The 26,839-nt window shown below is 29.8% G+C and overlaps 1 protein-coding gene across 1 annotated transcript; it reads left to right on the top strand.

Annotated features, from left to right (window-relative positions):
- Nucleotides 1-4,860: 4,860 nt before the first annotated feature.
- Nucleotides 4,861-9,718, top strand: LOC147816341 (general transcription factor II-I repeat domain-containing protein 2B-like). Its single transcript, XM_087150308.1, has 2 exons — nucleotides 4,861-4,969; nucleotides 9,243-9,718. The coding sequence occupies exons 1-2, from the start codon at nucleotides 4,861-4,863 to the stop codon at nucleotides 9,716-9,718; spliced, it is 585 nt and encodes a 194-aa protein (XP_087006434.1).
- The last annotated feature ends 17,121 nt before the right edge of the window (nucleotides 9,719-26,839 follow it).

Consider the following 26,839-nt stretch of genomic DNA (forward strand, 5'->3'; position numbering starts at 1 on the left):
AGTAGGGTATTGTGTTTGGGATGATAAGGGCTTAGTCGCAATATACTTTGTCAATATTATTATTGCGAGTTTCATTAGCAAAACTGTCAATAATTTCAGTTAAGAGGGGAAAAAACGAAAAATGACTTTAAGAGCCAGTTTTTTCTTTTTTTAAGAATTGGGCAGGGTTGGATACTTGATAATTTTGCTGAAGTTTTACAGATATGCTATGAGTTATGTTTTATTTATATTAACTGCACAGAAAATCCAGAATATATCGAATCTTACACCATGTCAACTGGATCCTATTTCAAATGTACTATTTCAGTAATAAGATACATAAAAATCAGAAAAATATCGCATTTCATAACTAATTATTTACATTTGATGTTTTAAGAGCCAGTTTTTTAAATTGAGGTTAGTAGAGCGGTAGCCAATTAGCCCCCCTAACCTTTAATTTTTAATAAATAATTTTGGCATTTAGAGAAATATAGGTCTAACTTCTTGGTAAGTTATCCTATTTAAGAGATTTTTCTATTTAAGAGAGAGAATATAAAAATTCACGTGCTTCGACGCGTATAATTTAAGAAATTTTCCTAAAATATAGTGAATCGATTTATGCAGAGAACGGCTTACATGATAGCGGGAGTCTATAAAATGCAAACATTCATCAGAAAACTTGGGCAAGGTTCAGAACGCGTACGCTTATCACCCATGTACTTAGATCTTATATTTCTTGTCGAAAAAGAAAAGGTTTTTAAGATCAAGGCATTAAGGTTATAGCTCTTTAATTAAATTAAATAAAAAGAAAAACTTTAATAAAATATAATAATAAAAAAGTGGTAAAAAAACATGCAAAAAATTTAAATAAAATGCCATAGGCGTTTCTACTGTTTCGTCTCGAGCGTGACGCTTGAAATTATTAATGATATCTGTTTAAAAATATTTTGCAAGTCAAATTATCTCAGTACCGAATGTGAATACTTAATAAGTTTATTCATATTCATAAAAACATGTGCAAAATAAATATTCTATTTTTCCTTCACTGTGGAATTGGAATTGCTCTATTGTTGATATGTTTGTCGTATTATAAGTTTGTTTGTTAGTTTAATGATTCTTCACAGTGCGTGAGCACTTAAAATATTTGTTCCTTAATTTGTGCTTATTTGTATTAATTGAAAAACTGTTTATCATTTCTTTTTTGTTATTGGGAAACAAATACGTTTTTCAAATGCAGAGAATTATTCTATTTGCGCCTATAGAAAAATAATACCCGATCCTTTAATAAATTGTTAGAAAAAATATATTAGTTTCATTATCTATATATTGAGTATAGTGGAGTCAAATATGGCTCTTGCCCAAGAAATAAAACTAATACCTTTTTATCAGAAAGCTCTATTTATTAATAGTTATGGTAGGAATTTGTAGTTTTTATACGTCACAAATAGTTAGAATAAATTCTAATAGAGAATAGTGGATTTAATTGTTAAAATATTGCATCAATTTGTTTGTTTAAATTTATTTGTTTTTTTAAAAAAATAATATAAAACCACTTTTGCTTCGAAAAAATTTATCTTCTGTTTTACCGATAAATTCGAGTAAGGGTATTTGAATTTTTAACACGCTTTTTCAAATTCTTGTCCTGAATGAAGGAAATATTTGCGGTACTGGAATCAAAATTTAATATTTAAGCAGGAAAAAAATATTCTGTCAAATTAATTTGCGAGTAAGGCAAACTGAAAACATCAAAACTTGTTTTATTGCCGGAGAAAACGAAGAAAACACACAAAACGTTTTCCTTAGAAACAACTTTGAGTTTCGTCGAGCAATCAAACTGGTCTTGATATTTCCGATCTCGCTTTATTCAGTAAGTATTACCCACACTTTGATAAAGATGTTTTTTCTGAGCTTTATACTTTTCTAATTCTAGTGTGTATATAAATTACGCTTCATTTCTGAAAATGATTTTAAATATTTTTTTGACATGAACGTCATTAAGCGTGATGATTACGAAACACTTTGAAACTCAAAGAATCGCCCTAGAGACATTTTTAAGGGCATAGAGTCATGCAATGTTTTTTGCAAATCTTTTGGGAATGTGAATGCGACATTCTTAGCGGGTAAATTGTATACAATTAATTGAAAAAAAAAAGTTTTTTTTGACACTTTTTTAAAAAAATTCTCTTGAAAACAGCGTGAATTTTAATGAGGTATTGTTTTATTATTTAGTTAAATAGCAAAGTTCGAACATTTATTCATTTTTCTTCATGAAAAGTGTTCAAATTAAAAAATAGTGCCCCTAATTAACTTAGAAACGCAGAATTTTAATTATCTAAAATATGATTATTTTAATTTATTGCCTAGTTTTTATTGTCGAAACTACTACATTTAAGCACGTTTGATGTTAAAATATATAAATAAAAGTAATCTGAAATTACTCTAATTAAATTAGGTGGTATTTAAATTATATTCAAGCATTGAGGTCATTATTTTTTTTGGATGGAAATTAAATTAATCGAGAAGTACAAAAAAATGGTGTACAAAAAACGTGTTACTTCTTCGTAGAACAAAAGTTACACAAATAATAAAAATAAAATTTCCATTCAAGAAATAAAACTTATTTTGTTTAAATTTTTGAAGGATTTTTAAAAGCAAAAGTGGCTTTTTAATATGTTTAAAGTGAAAATAAAAAGGATTCACAGTTAAACTTTTCTTTTCCGTGGTCTGAGTTTTATTATGATAACTTAATTCTCTTCATGAATTTTTACTCATTATAATTTTTGCAGTATGTTTTTTATTTTTGTTTGTAATATTAGTCTAAACTTTTGTTTGGATTATCAGATGCTTAAAGAAATTCTGGTTTTTACAATTCATTCAGATTAGTCTGTATTATTTCGAAGTAAGTAAAATGAAATTCAGTAGCTACACATCATTCACTATTACTTCATTAATAATATAGAATTAATTAAAGAACTGCATTTTCTTTCCGAAAATCTAATTTATCAGTACAATTTCAATTATTAATCTAGTCTCAATATACCATTGAAGTTTAGTTAATAATATAGTCTTATATTATTAGCAGTAGCGTTTTACTATATCAGAAGTGTCAGTATGCCTTATACTATGTCAATAGTTTTTAGTCATTAGTTATGTCAGTAGTGTTTGGCGTAATGAAACTGCAAAATAATATTAATTACATATTAAGCTTTTTATTTAAAGTTAATAACGGTATTTTCCTGTTAGATTATCATTTTTTATTATTTAACAAATTTTTATAGTGACAGAGAAATTTAACATACATTAGTTATAGTTATATTGAACTATATTATGCATTTGTATATTTTGCCATTTAAACATTGTTGTTATATTTTTTATTAAAAAGGAAAGCAACAATCGCAATAATTTTATTTAAAGGGAACAATCTTTATTAAAATTCAAGGCTTGAAAATTAGATTGGTATACCTATACTATGTTATAGAGCAATTGCCTGATTTTACATTATTAATTAATAATTTATGATGCCATTCTACAAAAATGAATCGTTTAATGAATTACAATTATTTTTCGTTAAGTCATATTTATTTTTATAATGTGTTTCATGCAAACTATGTTGAATTAATTATTTGAAATTGCGAAGAAATATTTATAAGTTAGGTAACATTTCGCCTAATTTCGGAACAATCAAAAAGCATTTAACCAGTTTTTATGTTAACTGAAAATGGAATAAGAACTTGAATAGCAAGTTGAAGGATGAAGTTGCTATGACAACCGAACAAAATGACATCAATAGCATTAGGCATATGCACAGCATAACTCAAATAGCATTAGGAACTAATTCTGTGTTAATTAAATAAAATATTTTAGGAATAAAAATTTTCTGATAGAAAAATTTATAATTTTATTTATAAATACGTTTCTAATGAGTAAACTGCGTATATTTCAACACAAATTCTTAATTTATTGTTGGTTAACCTTTGTTATATTAACTATTAGTTTCATTATGAAAATATAATTAAAATTATAATTAATATTAAAAATAATTATAATAATTATGCTTCCTGGGAAGTAAGATTCAAATATTTCTGGACCTTTAATGGTTAAATATGTTCTTCAACTATCTAACCATACCGAGTCTGAAATGCAACATGGTTCCTACTTGCGAAGCATGTACTTCTCTCGAATCTTGTGCGAATCAATCTTGAATTCGATTCAATTTGAAACCTGGTTGCTTCTACACACTACTTAAGTTTCACTCTGGTCAATTTATGAAACTGTAAGAGGAGAAATTGTAACCTTGTTGTCCTGTTTTAAATCAGTTTTATCGGTTTTCATTTAAACTCTGTAAAATCAGATTTTAACCCTTTACTTGTAATGTTGCTGACGTATGCCTGTTTAGGCAGAGATGATGCGACTGTTCTAGTCTTCCAGTGGCACCATCTATGGACAAGAATTCGACTTCTGCCTTACCATACGTCACACCCGTTTATAGGGCAGACCCATTCATACATCCATTCATTCATCCACAGATCGTAATTTTGACCTGAATCAGAGAACGATCGATATCCAATCCAGTACCCCTAGAGGTATTGATTTGTTATGGGAAAGTGGAGGACTTCTGTGACTCGACAGATTTAACGAGTATCAGTCACTTTACTACACGCGGAGTCTTCAGCCGGCGGGGTTCGAACCCATGAACTCTCGGACATGGGCCCAGCCCCTACCGACCAGGCTATCCCGGCCCTTATCCTCCAGAGATAAAATAGAACTACCGAAAAAGGTTATAGGAGGAAGATTAAAACATGGGCAAATGATTAAAATACGATGAACAATGAGTAAAATTTTACAAGTGTCGCATTGGGGAGGAGGTTCTCCAAATAGTAAATGACTTGTAATGTGTCAGCGGCATATAGATGTCAAGTTAATTCATCTTCGAATCGGCTGACTCATCCTCATTTACTATTTGGAGAACCTCCTCCCCAATGCAACACTGGTAAAATTTTACTCATTGTTTACCGTGTTTTAATCGTTTGCCCAAGTTTTAATCTTCATCCTATAACCTTTTTCGGTAGTTTTATTTTATCTCTGGAGGATTTGTTAGATGACTCTCATCATCCTAACATATTTGCGTTTCTATATTGAATCGATTTTTTTATATGGTATATAACTGTTTAATCCTATTTATATTTTTAAAAGATTTTATTCATCTTTGAATGCAACTATTTTGTGATGTTTTACAGCCTATATATTTTATCTAGTTTTATTCGCTTTTGATTGAGTCTGTTGCGTCTTGTACAGTTTTATAAATTCAAAGTGTTTTAGTAAGAAAAAATTGTTGTATTTCACTTTAGATTTATTTTAAAACCATTTTTTTGAGCAGCATATCCTTTCGTGGACCTTGTGTCATTAATCCTTACATTTTATTAAATTTAATTCAATTCCTTAGTTAATTTAATTTTAACCAAGTTTCCTGAATATCATCCTTGTTTGAAGCACATGGTTCTTAAAAAAATATTTTAAGCGAGGCACTAGTATCAAATACTTAAACCAACCAATCAATTATCTAATTTTTACGCAAACTCTTTTTTTACATCTGAAAAATCTAACCTTTACATTTAGAAATCTTCAGAAAGTAGATTTTTTTTCTTCTGAACAAAGATTGGGCAAGTCCTGAACTAAAAATCTACAGCCACACTATTATTCCAAATTTTAAAATAATGAAGCCTTTTAATATAAGAAAAATAAACATCACTTTTTACTTTACTATTCGAAATGAGTTTACCAGCGTGTTTAATGTTTAACTCTACTGGAAGCGTTTTGCTTTTCCGTACCACAGGTCTGGGGTTCTATCCTCGGACCAGGCAAGGCTAACTCAGCCTTTTAACCAAGTATTCTTTCAGTATATTGGTAAAATGAGTATCATGCACACTAGGGGTTCCGCATTTGGTTGAAAACTCAACCGGAACATCTGCTCTTGCACTCTGAGAAGGTCAAAAAAGCTGGGATGGGCACAATAGGCCATTGGTTCTCCTTGGGCTATCACGTTAATGAGTTAGTTCAGTTGAACTGTAAAAAAATGAGTTAAAAATATTTAAAAAAAAGCTGAAATAACTTTTAATAATAACTTCGCAGAATAACTTCGTGTTAAGAATAAACACTTATGTTAAATTTATGTGTTATTATTTTTATGTGATCAAAGTGCATGGGCCAGTAACATATTTTGTTCCGGATACTCATATTTGTCGATGTCAAAGAAATATATTTTATTGAGTTGAGTTTAAAGGCGTGAGAGATTTTCCTTGTGTTGGTTAAAAATGTCATTTCTTAAAATCTCAACTTTTCAGAGCCCATGTTTGCTAAGTTGGCAAACCACCAAAGTGTATTTCTTTCCTCCAAACGGAAATTTCTAGTCAGAATTGTAAAGTTGGGAAAGGGGTTCCGTGCTTTTTATAAATGTAATAAGGATATAAGAAGAAGGGGGCTTAAAAGGAACACGTCAAAAACTCATGGCAGAGTTGTTGAGAATTTGCTGAATCAGCTAGGCACACAAGATATTCAGCTTTTCAAAAGTGAAATATTCAGCTGTTGGAGCATTCTCGTCTGTTTGAAATATGACCGTATTCTTAAAATTCGATTTTGGGAGTTCGATATTTGTATGGTATCTAGAACGCAGCTTGGACATATCTATGATTTTCTTATGTGTTTTTGAATAGGGACGATACTAGCTATTTTTTAAATTTTGTTTTTAAAAATAGAGTATTTTTAAAACATTTATATTACTATTAAGTAGATAATAAATATTATCTAGTTAATAGTTTCATAGTTATAACTGCATATATAATATATATTAGTTTTACCATATAATAAAATGAATATTATCAGTACTCGTATCATGTAGTATTGATATTATTCGTTTATCATGCCATTTATCATAACATTCATTATTTATCATATTCATGAAACATAATATAATCTCAGACATATTTTTTCTTTGAATATTGACTATATATTGGTTGTTGTAGAAAATTTATTTTTTTCTCACGAGATCTTTGTTTCTTTATTTTATAATTTCGCGATGGAATAGAAGTAAATCAAAAGCAGCAAAAGAGTGAGATATAACGTGTGTCCAGATATAAATCTTAGCATTTATAGTGAAATTTAAAAAAAATATAATGAAATATAAGAATTGTTCCCTATTTGAATCGCTATAAGTTTCGTCGACTAGTAAAACTACTTCTCATTTATCTATAGCGTTAACAAGTTGTCTGGGAAAGACCTTTGAACGGATGGTTGATACCAACTTAGTATATTTCCCAGAAAAGAACCATCCTATACCTGACTTCCAGAGTGGTTTTTGAAAAGGAAGATCCACGACTTATAACATTATATCTTTGGAATCGCGAATTCGTAACTCCTTTGTCCGACGTAACCATTTTGTCTCTATCTTCTTTGATGTTAAGAAGGCTTACCATCAGACATGGCGATATGGAATTCTTAAGAATATCTACGATATGGAATTTCGTGGTAATTTACCCTACTTCCTGAAGAACTGTTTGATGAAGAAGTATTTTAGGGTAAAAATACGTTCTACGTTTTCCGACCTCTTCATTCAGGCCTAAGGTGTTCCTTAAGGCAGTTTTTTAGTGCCATACTTTTTATTATTCATATTTCGCTTACTTTGAACATATTACCAACTTATTTATTTGGCTCACTTTATGTTGACGATCTAAATGTTTCATGTTCTGGTTCTGACAAGCTTGTCATTGAGCGTTAACTCCAGCTGGCAGTCAATAAGATGGTCAAAATGGTGTGAGCAAAATGGTCACGCACTTTCACCCACTAAAAGCTCTTGCATACATTTTTGTCGATTACGCAGATTACACAATAATCCTGTTATTTCTATCCATAACGTTAATATACCTATTGTGTCGGAAACAAAATATTTAGGTGTAATTTGTGACAGCAAACTCACTTTTCGACCCCATATTCTTTATCTTAGAAAACATTGCGAAAAAACTTTTAATGCGTTAGGTGTTCTCTCAAATATTTTCTGGGGTGCGGATCGCAGCTCCCTACTCAGAATCTACAAAGCGTTTATATTATCAGGCATAGAATACGCTTGCGCAGTCTATGGCACTGCAACTGGTTCAAGTTTGAAGCGGTTCGACACAGTGCATCATACTGCTACGCGAATTTGCAGCAGCGCATTTCGAGCATCCCCAGTCTAAAGTTTATATGGTATATGTAATTTATCACCTCTCTATTTTCGACAATATAGAAGCTCTGTCTTACATTTTACTTTCGTGTCATGACATCTAACTCACATCCTCTTCGACATCAGGTTATTCCACTAAGCTTACGATGATAATATGATATGGTTCAGTCATTCAGAAATTCAATTATTGTGAATCACCATCTCAACCAGCCGATCACTTTCTTAACAAACCTTGGGTTATTCCGTCGTATTACTTTCTTTCTCTATTTGCTTCATACAGCAAAGCCAGTATGGATCCTAGTGCAGGGATGGCGAACCAATGGCATGCGTACCATTGATGGCACGCGACAGAATATTTTGGGCACGCCACCTATCACAAAGTTCACTATGAAACGTATTAACAATTAAATTAAAACTGACAAAACACGAACAAAAAAAATTAATAATTATTAACAAAAAATTAACGATTATTGCAAAAAATGGCAATTAATAACCATAAAAAACAAGCTAACATTAAATAACAAGCAAAAAAAATAACAGTTAATAATTAATGAAATACAAAACAAAAGAACAATTAAGCTATGCGAGTGAAAGAAAGCGAAACAAAAACTATACAAGATATAATATGACACTTAAGCAAAGGCGTAGTAAACATTTTCAAGAGGGAGAGTTTTCGAAGGAAGCCTGGTTAGCTTGTGCGCCCTCACTTTTTGATAATTTCGATAAAAAAGATAAGATAGTTCAGCGCATCAAAGATACTCCTCTATCTAGAAATACAATAAAGGAGAGAATCTTAAAACTATTCAGAAATGTAACAGATCAACAAAAAATTGACATTAACTCCGCTTCTTTTATATCGTTATGTCTTGACGAAATCATTGGCATTACTAAATCGGCACGTTTAACTCGATATTGAGTAGGAAACGTCATTAAGGAAGGATTAATTAAGATAACATCGCTGCTAACAATTACAAAGGGCACAGATATTTGTACGGCTGTTAAAAATTGACTGATTGATTGATTGAATTTATTTGGAAAAAAATTGTTTCAGTAATAACTGATGGTGCTCCAAGTATGGTGGGCAAAAAAAGTGGTTTCATAAGTTTATTTCAAACAGACGTAGGACATTCAATTCTTGAATTCTACTACCTCATTCACCAACAAGCCTTGTGTGCTAGGAGTGGTTTAACATCTCTTGATAATGTAATGGAGGTAGTTACAAAAATAGTCAACCTCATTTCGTCGCAGGCCGTTAATAAGCGAAAGTTCGATGCTTTGTTGGAGAAAGTCAACTTGGTGTATAATGGCTTACTGATGTATAATAATGTTCATTGGTTGAGCAGCGGTAACGTACTTCAAAGATTTATTGATTGCTTGGAAGGAATCAGACTGTTTCTGCAAAATGAGGGAAAAATTGAACAATACCCACAGTTGTTGGATGTTATGTGGCTCTCAAAATTGATGTTTTTAGCAGACAACATATGCCAGCGCTTCAATGAATTGAACGTGAAGCGAGAAGTAAAATAATTATCATCATGATAGATCTCATTCACGCTTTTGACGCTAAACTGCATATTTTCAGGAACGATATTATTACAAGAAACTATAAGTATTTTTCAAACTTAAAAAGAAATATCAACGATTTAGATATACTTGAAAAACCAGGAGAAGAAACAGTCACTAAAGAATATATTTCTGTAATTGATTCTACAATCAATAAATTTTCAGCGAGATTTTCTCAGTTCAAAGAATTATCGGAAACACTCAAGTTTTATGTACCCTGATGTAACTTCATTTGATAAACTGGGCTTGTCCCAATTCGATTTTTTGGAAATAGGAGAATAGCGCTATTTTAACAATATTTTCATCTACCTATGCCTGCGAGTCATTATTTCCAGAGAAGAGTAATATTGAAGACTCGCTTAGAAACCGTTTGACAGGTGACTCCAGTTCAGCATGCATTCTGCTTAAACTATCATCTTACAACCCTAATATAAGTTATTTGTCTTCTAATCCGCAACAACAGAAGTTACACTGATTTAACTTTAAGTTGAATTACGTGTATAACTGAGACATTGCGAAATGTATTTTTTTTTCGTAGTAAATGAAGAGTTTTGAGTTGATAGTATTTAGTATTATTATTTTCCCAATAGTTATTTGACGGCACGTCAATGACCTCATTAAACATTTTTTTAGAAAAAATGGCACGTTGATACATAAAGGTTCGTCACCCCTGTCCTAGTGTGTATAATAAGCTATTCAGCTCTCATCGTCATGAGTAGTCTCAATATGTTTCCGTTTTTAAGGATGGGTCAAAATCTTCTGAGAATGTTGGATGTGGAATCATTATAGCTGATCAAACATGCAATTATATCAATGCCTGCCATATTTTCTGCATTTACTGCTGAAGCTTTGTCATTCTTATTGCTCAACGACTTATCTCATCACAAACCGTATTGCATTCACTCTGACAGCCTCAAAGGCCTGGTTTCTTTGATCGTCAGCGGAAAGTTGACGTACCGCTGACGCCAACAAAATACTGTTTTGTAAGCTCAACGTGAACAGTCAGTCCAACGCAGACATTATTTGGCATTGCGCATGCGTTAATAACGTAAGCAAATATTTATTTTGAATTTGTATTGAATTTATTATTGTCTACCAGTGCTTTAGTGAGCAAATATAAACTTTGTTCAAGTTTTGTTCAAGTCTTGTTTGTTTACTTTAATTAAGAAAATGATGGAAGAATTCTAGTTTTTTTATATTTTTTAAAAATATTTTTTCTTTTAACAGGGCACAATTCAAGTCTTAACTGAGCAGCCCCAGTTAAGCATTCTATTAATATGTTACGTATCTTTTCCTTGACTTCTTTTTTTCAATCTGCGCATGTAATAGAGGGCGTTGTTTTCTTCAGTTTTAAGAGTTTCCTTTTCATTTGGTTTGCTTGTGAAATCGCTGTTTGACCTGGTTAAAGTGAGTTTTTATTTTCTGATGATTTTGTTTGAGTTTCTCTTCGAAATTGGTTCTATGTATTCAAGTTTTTTCCTGGACTTCTATACAAAACCTACGGGATACTGAGGGAGTTACTTTAGGCATTTGTCTCTCCCTCAATAGAAAAGGTTTTGTTTTATGGCTACAGGGGCCGGTACCCCCTGAAGACGTCGGCTTCGGTGGTCATATTTTTATTTTTATTTCCTTCTTTTCCTTTACTGCTACATTTGTTCAAGAAAAAACACATTATAGTTTAAGGCCTGGTTTCTTAGGACAGGTCTGCGTTACAAAACGTCAGCTTGAAGTAAGCGCTAGCCCCTCATTGGTCAATTTATGTGTAAGACAGCATCTGGGATGGCGTACCAATGGCACGCGTGCCATAAAGGGCACGCGGAGCAATATTTTGGGCACGCCACCGATTACTAAGTTCCCTATGAAGCATATTAACAATTAAATTAAAATTCACAAAAACAAAAAAAAAATAGTATTAAATTAAAAGAAGTTATGAGCAAACATTAACAATTAATGCCGAAAAACAATTAATAACCATAAAAACAAGCTAACAATAAATAACTAGCAAAAAAAATTAACAGTCCTGCTTAAATTAACATCGTACAACCTAATATAAGTTATTTGTCATCTAATCTGCAATAACAGAAGTCACATTGATGCTACTTGTTGAATTACGCGTATAACTGAGACATTGCAAAATGTATTTTTTCCATAGTAAATAAAAAGTTTTGAGGTGATACCATTTTGTATTATTATTTTCCCAAAAATCACGAAGTCAAAATTATTTGGCAGCACATCTATGACATCATTACACAATTTTTTGGAAAAAAATGGCTCGTTGGTAAGGTTCGCCACCTCTGAATACGTCATCGAACGCTCAGCTTGAACGACAACTGACGTCATCAACTGCAGTTGGGTTACAACGTAACGTTAACGACATATGCAATGGCGGACAACATCCAACAGAGCATTGAAATCAGCCAAGATTCTGATTTTGACATTGAACATAGCTTCTTCTTCCTCTTCTTCTTCATTTAGTTAAGCTATAATGTGATTTTTCTTGGATGAAGTCATTATTTGTTCTCTAACGCACTGGTTGACAGTAACAAAATCAATACAAATTCAGAATAGATATTTGCTTACTTTATTTACGCATGCGCAACGCGAGATAATTCCTGCGTTGGACCGACTGCTCACGCTGAGCTAAAAAAAAAACAGTATTTTGTTGGCGTCAGCGGTATGTCAACTTCCCGCTGACGCCCAGACAAGGCGCTTGTCTTAAGAAACCAGATCTTAAGGGTTTTGCGTCAGTTGAGTCATGTTAACAACGAATTTCATCCTATTTATGTATCATTAAACATTTGTTTGTTAGACTTCACAAAAATGGTTTTGACAATGTGTTTTGTTGGTTCCCCAGCCATGTTGGTATTTCAGGTAACGACTTGTCTGATCTACTGCAACTCCATTAGCACTATCAGTCCCCTTTTCTGACATGAAGAATTATATACGACAGTTTACTATGTCTTCGTGGCAGTAACACTGGGATTTATAAAGTGAGAACAAACTGCATACTATTAAATCTACGTTAGAGTCTTGGCCTGTGTTGCAATTGCGTGGAGCCTATGTCAATCTCACCCGTCTACGTACAAGACATGTCCGGTTGACTTATCTTCATTTGCTGTTCGGAGAACCACCTCGTCGATGCGATACTTGCAGCATATGACTTTCAATTCATCATATTTTAATCGCTTTCCCATGCTTTAGCCAACATCACCTAATCATTTTTGGACGAACTATTTTATGTATGAAAGATAAAAATCATCATCCTAACGTTCTTGAATTTTTACGCGTTATTGGAATTTCAAGTTGTATATAATTGTTTCATACTTTTTACCATTTTAGTAAATTTTATCAAGAAGTTTTATCTATTTTAAATGTATGTAACTTTACAATGTGTAAGAGTTTTCAATATTATATAACTAAATATCGTCCAATATATTGGACGATATTTAGTATAACTTTATCACTTAAATAATAGTTGCAAATCAATTTTTCTGTTTTTATACTATTCCTCATAAAAAAATAATGTGTTTTGAGGTTGACAGGTGTAAAAAAATAAGAAAATAAGGCTACTTTTGTACCAAAAAACTACTTCATCAATAAACTACAATTTCAACCTCATTTTTATCTCAAAATTTCCTCTCGTATAAAGCTTGGCAATACTTTTAGTCGAAATCGGGGGAAATAATTCACAACTCAATTATACTTACATGCTTGAAGTGAAGAAAAAATAACATGTAAACCTCAAAAACAACTTCTAACCTGGTAAGCTGATAAGAAATCTAGCTAAGTGTAGGTAGATTTTCCTCAACCTCAAAACAACCTTACAAAATGTAGAACTAAATCCACATTTTATTATAAATAATATTATACACCTATACAGCATTTTACTGCTAAAGGAATATGAAATAAATTTCTGTTGGGTATCAGGCCATGCTGGTATTTCAGGAAATGAAACAGCAGATAACGTGGCTAAGTCAACAAACAATGTAACAAACAACCCTCTTACCTACACTGATATCAAAACTGCGTTTGACGATAAGCAGTATTTACACTAGCAAAATGATTGGGAAAATGAAATAAGTAGTAAATTGCACGACATTGAACCTTCTATAGAATCTTATAAAAGTCTAAATGTTAGACGAAATCATGAAGTAAAATTAAATTGCTTGAGTATTTATCACACTCGAATAACCCACAAACATCTTTAATTAAACGAACTTGTAACCGAATGTTCTCATATTGGGGAACCGCTCACTATTAAACATATTTTAACTAAGTGTAAAACCCAGATACAACTCCATTTTGGTAGCTTTAATCCAATATTGACTTTAATTGGGAATAAACCACACAGTAACATTTAATTATGTGAGGGACGTTGGTTTTTACAAATCAATTTAGCTTTAACTTAGAGTAGAATGTTTTCTCTAAAACAAATTATAGGTGTGGTATGGCCAAAAATGAACCCCCCCAAATTTTGCCCCAAATTTTGATCCAAAAATTTGCCCCAATAATTCTTATTAAACTAACTAACAAAAATGAATTCATAGCTTTAACGTCACTCAAATAGAACATTAAAAAAAACATTAAAACATCAAAAAAAAAAAAAATGGAAAATCCCATAGAGAAACAACGAAATGAAATTTCGTCTCACTTTCTAATTAATTTCTGCAACATTTGAAAGAAAATAAATCTATTTTTTGCAATCCTGAAAGTTTTCCAGACTTTGTATCATAGGAGTATTACATAGTTTGCATACATTTCATTTTTATATGTGAATTGTATATTACTTTTGTACGGGTTGTAAAGAAGTAGTTATGGATATTAATAAACTTTAAAAGAATATTTGTGATGTTTTAATATATTTCTAACTACAGACGTTTTAATATGAAAAAATTACTATTTGTTAATTTTTCTTCCTAAACTTTTTTATTAAGTATTTTAAATAATATTGTTCAAAAATGTCTTACGAAAATTACTTAATGCTGAATAATTCATGATAAAATGATATCTATGTGTTTCTTACTTCACAATGTATAATGATGAATATTCTTTATTGTTATAAATTTATAATTATCTCACATATATAGTATTTTTGAGTTCTGTTATTCTTTAATTTTAAAAATTAACTTAATTTTAAAAATTTTATAAGTTTTTTTTTTCCTCTGCGAAAAATTTTCTTTCATACTCTTTACATATTTTGTCACTTTCGACAGTTAAAATATCTTATTAATTCTGAAAAGGCTCAGAAAATATGTCTAGAATAAATAAATATATGGTTTTTAAAGATTAATTTTAATGTCCTATAAATTGCAAATTTGTGTACACTTCCGTTCATTTGAAAATTTTTACTTTTAAAATTAAAATTCCATTCTAAATCAATGAAAAAAGTAATAAAGCAATAACTGAAGAATCTTATCTGTAAAAATTCTTTAGTGGCATTTATTTACTTAAATTTGTAATTTAGAAATATTTTGAATTCTTTTCGAAAATTGAAACATCAAAAATGTCAAATTGAGCGTTAGCTTTGAAAGTTTCAAAATGTTGAGAAATTGTTTGATTAGACATCTTTACAAACATTTATTTCTTTTCATCATTTCGAAACAATAACTTCTATTCTAAAGGAAATAATATTCTTTTTCCATCAATTCTTTAGCAATCATGCATATTAAATTTCGAAAAATAGGAGTTGAAGAATTTCTCATACCTTTTGCTTACTTAAAAAAAAGAGAAGAAAACTTCGAAAACTATTCGAGGGAAAATCTATCAAAATAAATAATAAAATCTAGAAGAATAATTATTTCCGACGTCAGCCTTATGAACATTCCGATATTTCAAAAGCAGTTTATCACATTCTGTGCTCATGCCGACTTATATGATATTATGAACTGCAAGTTTTAATGAAGTCATGTTTAATTAATTTCTCAACAGCATTATTTAAAATTCCTTTCGTTTTTTTCATCTTCTCAGTTTTCTGCGAATCTTTTAAGAACGTAATTTCGAAGGAAGTTTTGCGCCATTTTCTTTCAAGACATTAAATATTCTTCGGAATTCACAAATTCTGTTGATTGAGATGAAACTCGGTTAATTAATTTAAGAAAGTAATTACGTTTTCTCTCTCTTTCTCTCTTATATATATTTTCTTTTATTTCGTCTCGCTTTCAATTTGAATGCCATCTTTTGAAATGCTTAAAAACCTTTTACCAGGAGTATAATTAAAAATGAAGTCTTCAAGATTTGCCATTTGGAAGACATATACCTGTTTAATAAACATCTTGCAGCTGTGATTTGATTGTTCAATGCTCCATTTAAGCTATGAATCATGAATGCAATCAAACGAATTGCACACACTTTCTTTAAATATAGTTTCTACTTATTTTAATACAAATCATTTTATGTTATACAAATAAAGTATGAAACAGATTCAACCGTTTCTGGATAACGGTACTAATTAAAACTATTTTACTTCCTCGGAATTTAGTTTCCAAACTTAAAATGGTGTGACCTAAAGTTAAATAATGACAATCAGAATTAAATCTTTATGCGTCACAAAAATAGCAAAAAATGTGCACGCGCTTGAGAGATCAAATAAAGTCTTTCATCGAAATTAGAACGTACTGGAGATAAAATTTGAATTTGACGATAATTGGATATTGAGTAAATAAAAGCATGAAGCATTTAAGAAGTTTTCCCTTATAATTTTACGAGGATTTTCTTTATTTTTTGCCATAAAAATCTAAAAATCGGGCAATATTTGTTTCAATTAATTTATAGGGCAAATCATATCAATCTAATTAATCCTTATTTCATGATCTTGAGAATAGTGACGTAAATAAAATAGGATTTAATACAGCTGGAAAATAGAAAGAAATACATTGAGTCAATCTTTAATATTGACATATGCTGTATCGAAATTAGAATACTAAAATAAACGATAAATTTAAGGAAGATATAAGTTTGCACTAAAGATCTTTTAAAATGCATTAATTGTGATAACTTATTTGGGTATTTCTGAATAACTTCTGATTTAATGATCGGATCTTCACGTTCTATGACTCAATCTTAATGGTCCAAGGGGGTATCCTCAAATATGCTAATTAATTAGTGCAAACAATGTTACGAAATCAAACACAGAAACGCATTTTCTCTGAATAAACAAACGTTTTGTTGATGGATTCAGATTTTTGACTCCCAAAATATAGGGAGTAGCCACAGTTTGGGAAATATGGTCTCAATAGTTTGGTCAGGAGCGCGGTCTGAATTTTAAGCCCCTTAATGTTAATTTTACTTTTTGCGTATTCCACTATATCTCGATAACTTTTCAGGTGATGTGAAAATATTTTGCACATAATTAAAAAATTCCTTTATTCAAAGATGTTTCCAAATTAAAAGATATAATTTAGTAAATATTATTTTTCTAAACTTTATTTAGTAATAATGTAAAAAAAAAATTATAGGTTAAACAATTTTCTACATCATTTTAAAGAATGCAAATTTACATGGCTTAATGTAAAATTTGACTGAAATTGGTCGAATAGTTCTATTCAACTATTCAACCGATATACCGATAATAAAGCTATTAAGCCGATTTCACTCATATTTCGTATTTTGTTATGTAAAATTATATTCTTCAATAGGATAAAAAGAGTGTTTACTTCGCAATCTAAAATTCTTGACTATTAAATAAACTAATTAAAAATAATAAATACTTACTTAAAGTCTTCTTTTGTACGGAATTATCTTTGGATAAACTAATTTTATAATTATGTGCACAAATTTTCATTTCGCTTAACAAGTTTTCAAGTTATAGAGAAATATGCAAAAAGTAAAATTAACAATAATGGTTTCAAACTTTGGATCGCTCTCCTAACCAAACTATGGGGGCCATATTTTTCTAGATTGCTGTTACCCCCCTATATTTTTGCGGTTAAAAATCCGAATCAGTTGAAGAAAAGGTACCATTAAGATTGAATCCTAGAACGTGAAAATTCGATTATTAGATCAAAAGTTATTCTGGGAGGTTTGTTTTTTGGCGCACTGTACATTCAGTTCAAAATAGTTAGCCTCATAATAAATATTTTTTTTGAAAATATAAATTTAAAAACTTCTTCTAATTAATTGTAATTGTAAATATCCCTTGAACTTTAAGCTGTTTCAAATCGTTTTAAAACGTTGGCTACTGTAAGGGTTCAGGAAAAATTTAGTTTGAAATAATTTCAATATTTGCAGCATTTGCATTTTTTAAGTTTACTCGGGACGCTAATTTACAATCCAGCGACCTTTGGCGACACACTGTCTTCTAAGGGGATTTTTCTGTTGGCTGTTATTGGTCCTTAATTATAATATAAGCTTTCATATATTTTATAATTTGTTACCTAAACTAAAATGAAATCTGGAATTAGATTTTTTTATTTTCAAAAAAATGCCAAACAGAGGAGTAGGTCGATAAAGGCCCTTGAATTGGAAAATCGCACACGGATTTTATGACACCGCTTTCTTAGATGATTCTGGATTTTTTTACGTTAGAGTTAGCTTATCTATAGTAATATTCACTGCTTATATCTAATTTTATACATAATTCTTCTTTTTTAATTATTTATTTTCTGCTCGATAAGGAAACATGTAGTTGACACAGCGTTTTCCTCGTACATTTTGTGCTATTGAATCTCGCATTAAACTCACTTTTTTTGAATTTGATTTTAGAGCAAAATAATATAAATCTTGCACTACTAATATTTTTCATTTTCATTTTACTAAGCACGCGATTACTTTTATGCCAGTGGAATAAGTTCTCAACAGTTTTAGATTTTCGATAATGATAAGAATATGGAGTAAAGTCTATAAAACGAAACCGGATTTCTGTTGATATTACAATTTTCAATAAATGACGCTGATTTGGTGAAAAATCCCCCATATCAGCTCTTCTCTGAAATAATAGGAATAGAAATATAGTATATGGCTCCAAATAAGGAGTGATTGCAGTTGACTGTTTTATCTCCGGCTCACTAGGTATCTCTCAGAGCAAATTTCCTGTGTGTGTGCTTCGCAGTTTACAGTTTGGCGGGGGAATAAGGAAAGCCCTGCCATTCTTTACAAATTGAAAATTTCATTTCTGGTGCATTGAACTGCGGTGCCGGAATTTACACGAGGCCCGTTAGGTAGACCACAAACTTCTATAATGACTCACAGGGGGAATCTGAAAGAGGGGCTTGAAGCAATTACGGGGCGCTGCGGGCCGGATACCGGAAACAATTAGAGCCATTTACGCCAGAAAAGGAGTTTTCTGTTTGCAGACTTTGTCCCCGTTACCACATTCTTTGATTCACGGAATTCATGAGCTTAGGAATTGAATCAGGAATCGTATCGGGTGTCCTGTAAATGTCCGATTCAATCCTCGAATCTTTGTGAGAGGAAGGGAATTAAATAGTTTTGTTTTGTGGGTGGATGGATTGAGTAAAATTGAAGCAGAATCTGGCTTGGAAAGTCTGTTTATTTGAAATCCTATGCATTGTTGGTTGTAAGTATTTAAGTATGGAGGCTTCGAATTTTATTCCATTTATCACGGACTTGGAAATTAATTAATCTCTGTCTATTACTTAACTGCAATATTCATTTTAATACTTAAAAAATAGTTCTACTTTGAAAAGAAAAAGTAATACTGAACCTTTTTAAATTTATATATTCATACTAAATAAAAAAATTTTCACAATGCCTAAATAATGACTAAGATTTCGTTTATATATGTATATATATCGAATGAAAATTTCAAGCAAGTGTTGTAAAAAAATCTACCTGAATATATCCTGAATTATTTAAAAAGTTCCGCGAGGTGATAATGGTCTTTTCAGTGGTAACAAAACCCTAAGGTACTTTTTCTCATTAATGATTATTATGTTTTTTTATATTTGGACATCAAAGAGTTTTTTTAATATTGGAGTTAAAGCTTCAATGTTATTTTTTGTAAAATCAGCATGATGTACTTATTAAAGCTTTGAATTAAACGTTACTGTCATTTTTAAACTTTTTATAGTATGCCGTGCTTGTTTAACGCATACTGTTTGAATTTTTCAATGTTTTTGTGGACAGCTAACTCTAAGAAATGTTTTAACTGTACTGATATATTCAAGCCAGGAAAAAAAAGCTTTGAAAAATTCATAAATAGGAGAATTAATATTTTAAAATTTAAACTATTTTAAAGGTACAATATTACTTATTTTTGAAAAAAAATTATGATTATGCAACATGAAAAAACTTTATTTTACTTTTTTCTAAAATAAAAATATCATCCCTTATTATCATACCATTTTGGAAAATATATCTTAATATCAATCATATCCTTTTGGGTAAAAGTATGAGCGTTTTGCGCAAGTTAAAATTTTTTCGCAGTGATACTCATCCAATTTTATAATTTGCTGAATGCTTTCCACAATAACGGTTTTGATATTTATTTCTGTTTTGTACCAAGTAACGTCGGTATACCAGGGAGCGACTTAGCTGATTTATCTGCAAAATCTGCCACCATTGTTTTGACTTTATCCATACCTTTCTCTGACATAAACCTCTATAAACCGGCAGTTTATCATATCTCTCAGGCAACAGCACCAGAACCATAAAATTTATAACGAATTGCCTTCTGTTAAACCAGTTATTAACCCTTTACCTATATTGCATCTACGACACCTGTTTGGAGACCCAAATCCCCCATGCAAGACTTGCAATGTTTTACTTTCAATTCATGATATTTTAACCATTAGCCCATGCCATTTAACCATTATGACCATTTACCCATTTGCCTTCATCGTTTTACCTTTTTTGAAACTATCTCTATAGGATTTTATAAATTTTTAATGCATTTCATGAAAATTAGTATAGTATGCACTTTCCATTTGACCTGTAAAAACGTGTTGTTTGGCGCAGCTTGTTCTCACTTGACATTGTGCTATAAAAACCTACGTTTAATTGAATGCAATTTATCTCTGGGGGATTTGTTACGGGATTCCTATTATCCTAACATTTTTGCGTTTCTACGAGCAATTGGTATCTTACATTGTAAATATAACTGTTTTATCAGATTAACAATTAAATCTGATTTTATTTACATTTTGTCTTGTATTTGTCTTGTTTTATCGTACGTACACTTTAACTAATTTAAATCACGTTTGAATGCGCGTATTCCGTCATGCACAGTTTTTTCAATTTCATGTGTTCCAGTATGAAAAGCAAAATGCAGTATGCAATTTACCTTTGATTTGTTTTGAAATTGTTTACTTCGCACAGCCAGTCCCTTTAGTGGACCTTGAAACGTTGAACTCTACATTCAATCAATCAATTTGGGTAAGAGTTTGGAGAAAAATAAACTGTCTGTAAAGCTTTCTTTCTGCCCAGCTACTTCTTTGAAAAAAATTGTAATAGGTTCTAAGTACTTGAAGTACAAAACAAATATTCAATGAGTTAAACTTGCAAATTAGTTGTACAGTAAGACAAAAAAAACCCCCACCCTGAATGATATTTGCTCAAACGATTTGATTTTCACACATTCAAGTGCCAATTTTATAAGTACAAAAAGTTGTAATCTGGAACATATGATCTCATTGCTTATTCGGTAATGTTAATTTGACTTTTTAATTAGATGGCTAAGCTGGAAAACATTTAATCTATAAACTTTCTCTCAATACTAATTTATTTTCAGATAATTCACGTAAGGAATAATTTTATATTATTATTTAAAACACTTAATTATTATTATTTCATTCAAGTGATTATTTTATTCAATAAAAAAATCTGAAATGTAAGTAAAACAAATTTTTAAAATTTTAAATTATGTTATTTTAAATGAAAAAAATCAAAATTTGAACGTAATTGGACAAATTAAGATACATAATTTAAAAATTTAAATTTCTCAAAACCTATTTTACTGATTTTGTTCAATTGAGAATTTTGTTATTTTGAAGAACGTTATTCTGTACAAACTTTTGTGAAAATTTGCGTACATTACAATTCAAAACTTCAACTTCCCTATTAAATAAAACAACAAATAAATCCATCTTTGTCTTATTTAAGTCGTATATTCAAACTAATTTTAATCTTACGATAATAACAGATTTTCATTCCATTTACTTTGAATTTTGACATTGCTATTCTGATTTTAAACCTAGTTGAAGCGATTTTAATCAAATTGCTTTAATTTTAATCTAGTTATTTTGATTTATTTCTGGTTTGTGCAATATAGTCAGAATACGGCTCTTGCGCATTTATACCAATCAGTAAATAATTTTTAAATTCAATTTTATAGTTATGATCATTTAACCAGTAAATCACTAAAAAAATGAATATATGATGTCTCAGATTTAAGACTCATTTAAACAACACACAACAAATTACTCAAAAATTACGAATTTCTCTACCGACTAAATTGAATCTTTTTCAGAGGTACTTAAATGTTTTTATTTTTCAAATGTTTAGAGTGAACAAAAATATATTTTCTCCTTTGCTTATAACTTTTTTACTCACTCCTAGCTTTCGCTTAGGAAAGTAGCGTAACCGTAAAATAAGAAAGGGATTTAGAAATTTTTTAACCGCAACTATTCGTTTGGTAACCCTTTCAAAGACATTGTGCCAGAAGACCCTACAATCAGATTATTTTAAAATTATGAAACATAACTTATGCGTGTAATCATATCGGAAATAGCTCCTTCCAAAATAAAATTTTTTTCAGGACCATTTAAAAATAATTAGGATAGGAAAGTTTTTAGAAAATCAACTATTTGTTTGTTTATTCTATTTGTTTGTTCATATATTAATTTGTTTGGCATCCCTTCTGCAAAATTTCTGGAAATAGACAAATATACTTTTAAAATAAAAAACTGCAATTTGTATGAATATCTACTCAATGAGTAGTATTTATAATACTACTATATAAATATATATAAATGAGATATGAATCAAATTTTGAATTTCATACAATTTTTAGAATAAAATTATTCAATATCTATGTTGTTTTAATGAGATGAAGAAATATTAAACTTTAATAAAGCAAATTCTACTGACTATTTCAAACTTCCATACAATGCTACACGAATAAATTAAATTCAATTGCAGATTTACAAATCTCTGGCGACTAAACACCAAAAGCACTTTTGAAAATGATCTGACTAGCAATTGCCCAAGAGAATGGTTAGTCGTAGAATAAATTGGTCTTTCTTTTCAAAGGTAACATTAACATGGAATACATTATTCAGATATATTCGCTAATATTCTTCGAATTCCTATTAGGGTAAGCCTCTGAAATTTAACAATTTAAAATTATGCATATCCTTAACTCGTTATAGCTCGAAAGCTATTCTCAGTACTCTTGTTTAGAATGCTTATATGAATTAAATAAATGAGTTAAATACGCATTGTTTGCAGTACATAATAAATTTAACTTCATATTTGTGTATTAGCGACAGAATTTCACTCAGTTCAAATTCTAAACATGATAATTTTAAAATATCGGATTTGTATCTTTAGTCTTCATTGTTTGATTGCAACAACAGTTGGTGCCATATTGAATGAATTTTATGGTGTACTTGATTTGAAAAAAAGGGTACATTTCCCTTATATACTCCACAATGCAATTTCAGCAGAGAGTCCCTTACAGTAAAACATTATCTGACCCAGTGTATGAAACTTAAATCTAAAAGGCGATAGTACTTAAACTGCGACTTTCCCGACTTTATCATTTTTATTTGGCGGCACACCTGATCCAAACTTAATACTCTATCTTAAACATATAGGGTTTTACATTTTGATTAAGTTCTAGTTATAATCAAGTTGACACATTTTCAATTAGTTATTTTAATTTTGGACAAGTTGCTTATTTTAACCAAATTTTTTTGATTTTGAGCTACTTACAGTAATTTTAACCTAGTTTAGCCAAACCATGGCCCTTGCGTCGAAAATATACACCAATCAACCAATTCTCTTATATAAATGTAGTATTTCACGTAAATGTTGCTGATATTTTCTGCAAATCCTCACCATCTGAAGATATTTGACGAAAAACCAATGCAGTATTTACTTATGTTGTGGATTTTCAAAGAAGTGATATTACCTAAAATTAGTTTTATTTTCTGTGATGTGGATTTTCAGTAAGGTATAAAAAATTTAAGAATTCTGTACAGTTTTGGTACGCATCGGAGCCAAGACAAAGAGAAATTGCTTAATTGAGTTTATTTCTTTGTATCTTGCATAAATTCTGTTCCACCTTTGATCAAATAATTAAAAAAAAAGTAATAGGTCAGAAACTCTTTTTATTGGGATATGGTATGGAGCCGATTGGTTTTACGAGTAAGTTTCTTTTAAAAAGCAAGTAGTGAACAATGCTTTTGCTCATTTCACGATTTTCTTAAGAATGTTACAATAAACAACCATAACCATTGTTTCGATAACCTTATAAAAAAGTTTTTGCAGAGTGAAAAATGCAGAATGAACGAAGGAAACACAAAGGAGCAGAAAAAATTATTAACAAGTTACAGCAAGTAAAGAAAGGGGTTGACCAACGGCAAAAAATTTTATCATTAAGTTGGAAAATAAGAATAAAATGCATGAAGTGTAAAGGTTGGGTGAAAACAGCAGTTATTTTAAGATGTGCTAAGTAAAAAAAAAAAAAAAAAACTGAAAGATTTCCCTTCATTTTTAAAAATTAGAAAATTAAAAAGTTCATTTTACTTAAATTTCAAAATAAAATTTGGTTTATGATCTTCCTAGTATTCCATTTTCCAAAATGTTTAGAAACTATTTTCTTTTAATCAGTTGCTTAGGTAACATTACTCATTTCATCCTTTATCAACTTCAAGATCTTCCTTTTTATCTCCAAATTTTGACTATATTTTTTGATTCCCCTTCTTACCCTAGTAATCAAATTTCCTTGCTGTAACTAATATTTTTCCCCCTGTCTGTGCTTTGATGAAAAATGTCTTCATTAAGAAACCGAAACAAATGAATGTCTGCTTATTGTAACTGAGACATTTTGTACTCCCTTCGCGTTTTTTAACATGATTTTTCAAAGCACTTTCGTTAATTTAAATAAAAAGCCCCAATTTAATGACCTTGCTCTTGTTACTATACATGACATCTTGCCGTGAAGAACTATCCGCTTTACAACAGACAAGTAACTTAAAAAAATTAAAAGTTATTAAACCTTTTTTTAAAAATCGGCAATTTGCAAATATATATATATATATATATATATATATATATATATATATATATATATATATATATATATATATATATATATATATATATATATATATATATATATATGGGTCATTCTCACGAAAACTGTCATTTTTCAGTTCATAAAATCCCAAAACAGTAAAGTGAATAAAAAGCTCTGAAACTTTTTATATTAATGGAAATATGTGATGGCATTATAAAGAAAGTATATATCCTATAAATTATACTTAATATTTAAATTAATAAATTTTTTAAATAATTAATTAATTTATAATAATTAATAATTAATTAATTAATTTAATAAATAAATAAATTAATTTAATAAATTAATTTATTAATTTATTTTTCAAATTAATTAATAAGTAAATTAATTATTTTCACTATTTAAAAAGTGAGGGAATGACACTAATAGTGAGGGAATGATATTTTATTTCAATACATGTTTTTATCTAAGTTACATCTACCTAAAGTTTGAAAATGATAACATACTAAGTATATCTAATATTTGTTATAATTTAGTCTTATATACTTAATAGTTTTTACAGGTTTGGGAAATAAAATTGGCTGGCACGATTGAACAAAAAAAAAATTTAATAATATACTCATCTTGAATCATTCCCTCACTTCAGCGTCATTCCCTCACTTTATACACTAGTAAGGGAATGACGAATTCAATAAAATTTAAAAATAACAGTTAGGCCTAATTAATTTCTGAAGTCAATCACATACAATTATATTCATACAAGAAAGCAACATATAATTATCCACTTTCTCGATGAAGTTGTATTTTATTTTACTCTAAAAAAGGACATGAGGGAATGACAAATGTTAAAAATTTTACCTGGTTTGATTCATTCAAATTTATTCCACAGCAAGGCCTCTTTAAGTTGAAGATGGAAACATACTGCAATTTTGTTCTATGATGCCAATTGTTAACTTCTGAAGTTTTTATTAAAATATTTTTATTCTAAGAAGATTGCAGGTGATAAGAACATTGTTGTGAGGGAATGACGTAAAACACTGGGGACAAAGTTTAAAATAGTGCTGTGTTAATATTTTTATCAGAAATTAAATTTAAAATTGATTTTCTGAATTCTATATTTCAGTATTCTGAAATAAAAAACACGAATTTGTAAAAAAAAATTTTTTATTTCAGAAACAATTTTTTTCTTTTTTTAAGTCAGCAGTGGGGACAAGTGAGGGAATGACATATTGGTATATTTTAATTACCTAAAATAAATAAAAAATAAAAACTGATAATTTTATTTTCATTCTTTTGTTAGCTTGCATTCTGAAGGACACTTTCCCAGAATTTTTTTTTTTCGTAAGCTGTAAAACAAACATAAAATATACTGGGGACATGAAAATGACTGTTTTTGTGAGAATGACCCATATATATATATATATATATATATATATATATATATATATATATATATATATATATATATATATATATATATATATATATATTTGTTACGGCCAAAGCCCGAAACATGGCCATTTCGCACTTTGGCCATACCTCTCGGCCAAAGTGCGATGTAATTAAAACAATCAGTAAATATTCTACTTTGCCGGCCAAAACGCGATGTGCTCATTCAAGAATGCCGGAATGATTTATAATTCATTTTTTAATTGAAGGAAAAGAGGTAAATTTCTTATGTTAACCATTTTACTGTTTTTTTAATATCTTTTGTATTTCTAATAACTTTTACTTTACAGAAAAAAAAATTGTAGTGGTATGTTTTTTCACATACCGGGTGGTACGGTGGGACCACAATTTTTTAATATTTGTTTTATTGAAAACTTAATTTGCTAATTTTGCCCCTTTTGTTTTCATTTTTAATTTAAAAATATAAATCTTCTAAT

Source organism: Parasteatoda tepidariorum, chromosome 1, assembly GCF_982258835.1.
Source record: "Parasteatoda tepidariorum strain Cologne lab strain chromosome 1, Ptep-v5.0, whole genome shotgun sequence".
NCBI classification, from domain to species: domain Eukaryota; kingdom Metazoa; phylum Arthropoda; class Arachnida; order Araneae; family Theridiidae; genus Parasteatoda; species Parasteatoda tepidariorum.

Excerpts from the sequence above, each read along its gene's own strand:
- LOC147816341 (XM_087150308.1), top strand. The coding sequence starts at position 4,861 with ATGACTTGTAATGTGTCAGCGGCATATAGATGTCAAGTTAATTCATCT. Across the intron at positions 4,970-9,242 it reads TCCTCCCCAATGCAACACTG|TAATAACTGATGGTGCTCCA; the intron begins GTAAAATTTTAC and ends AAATTGTTTCAG.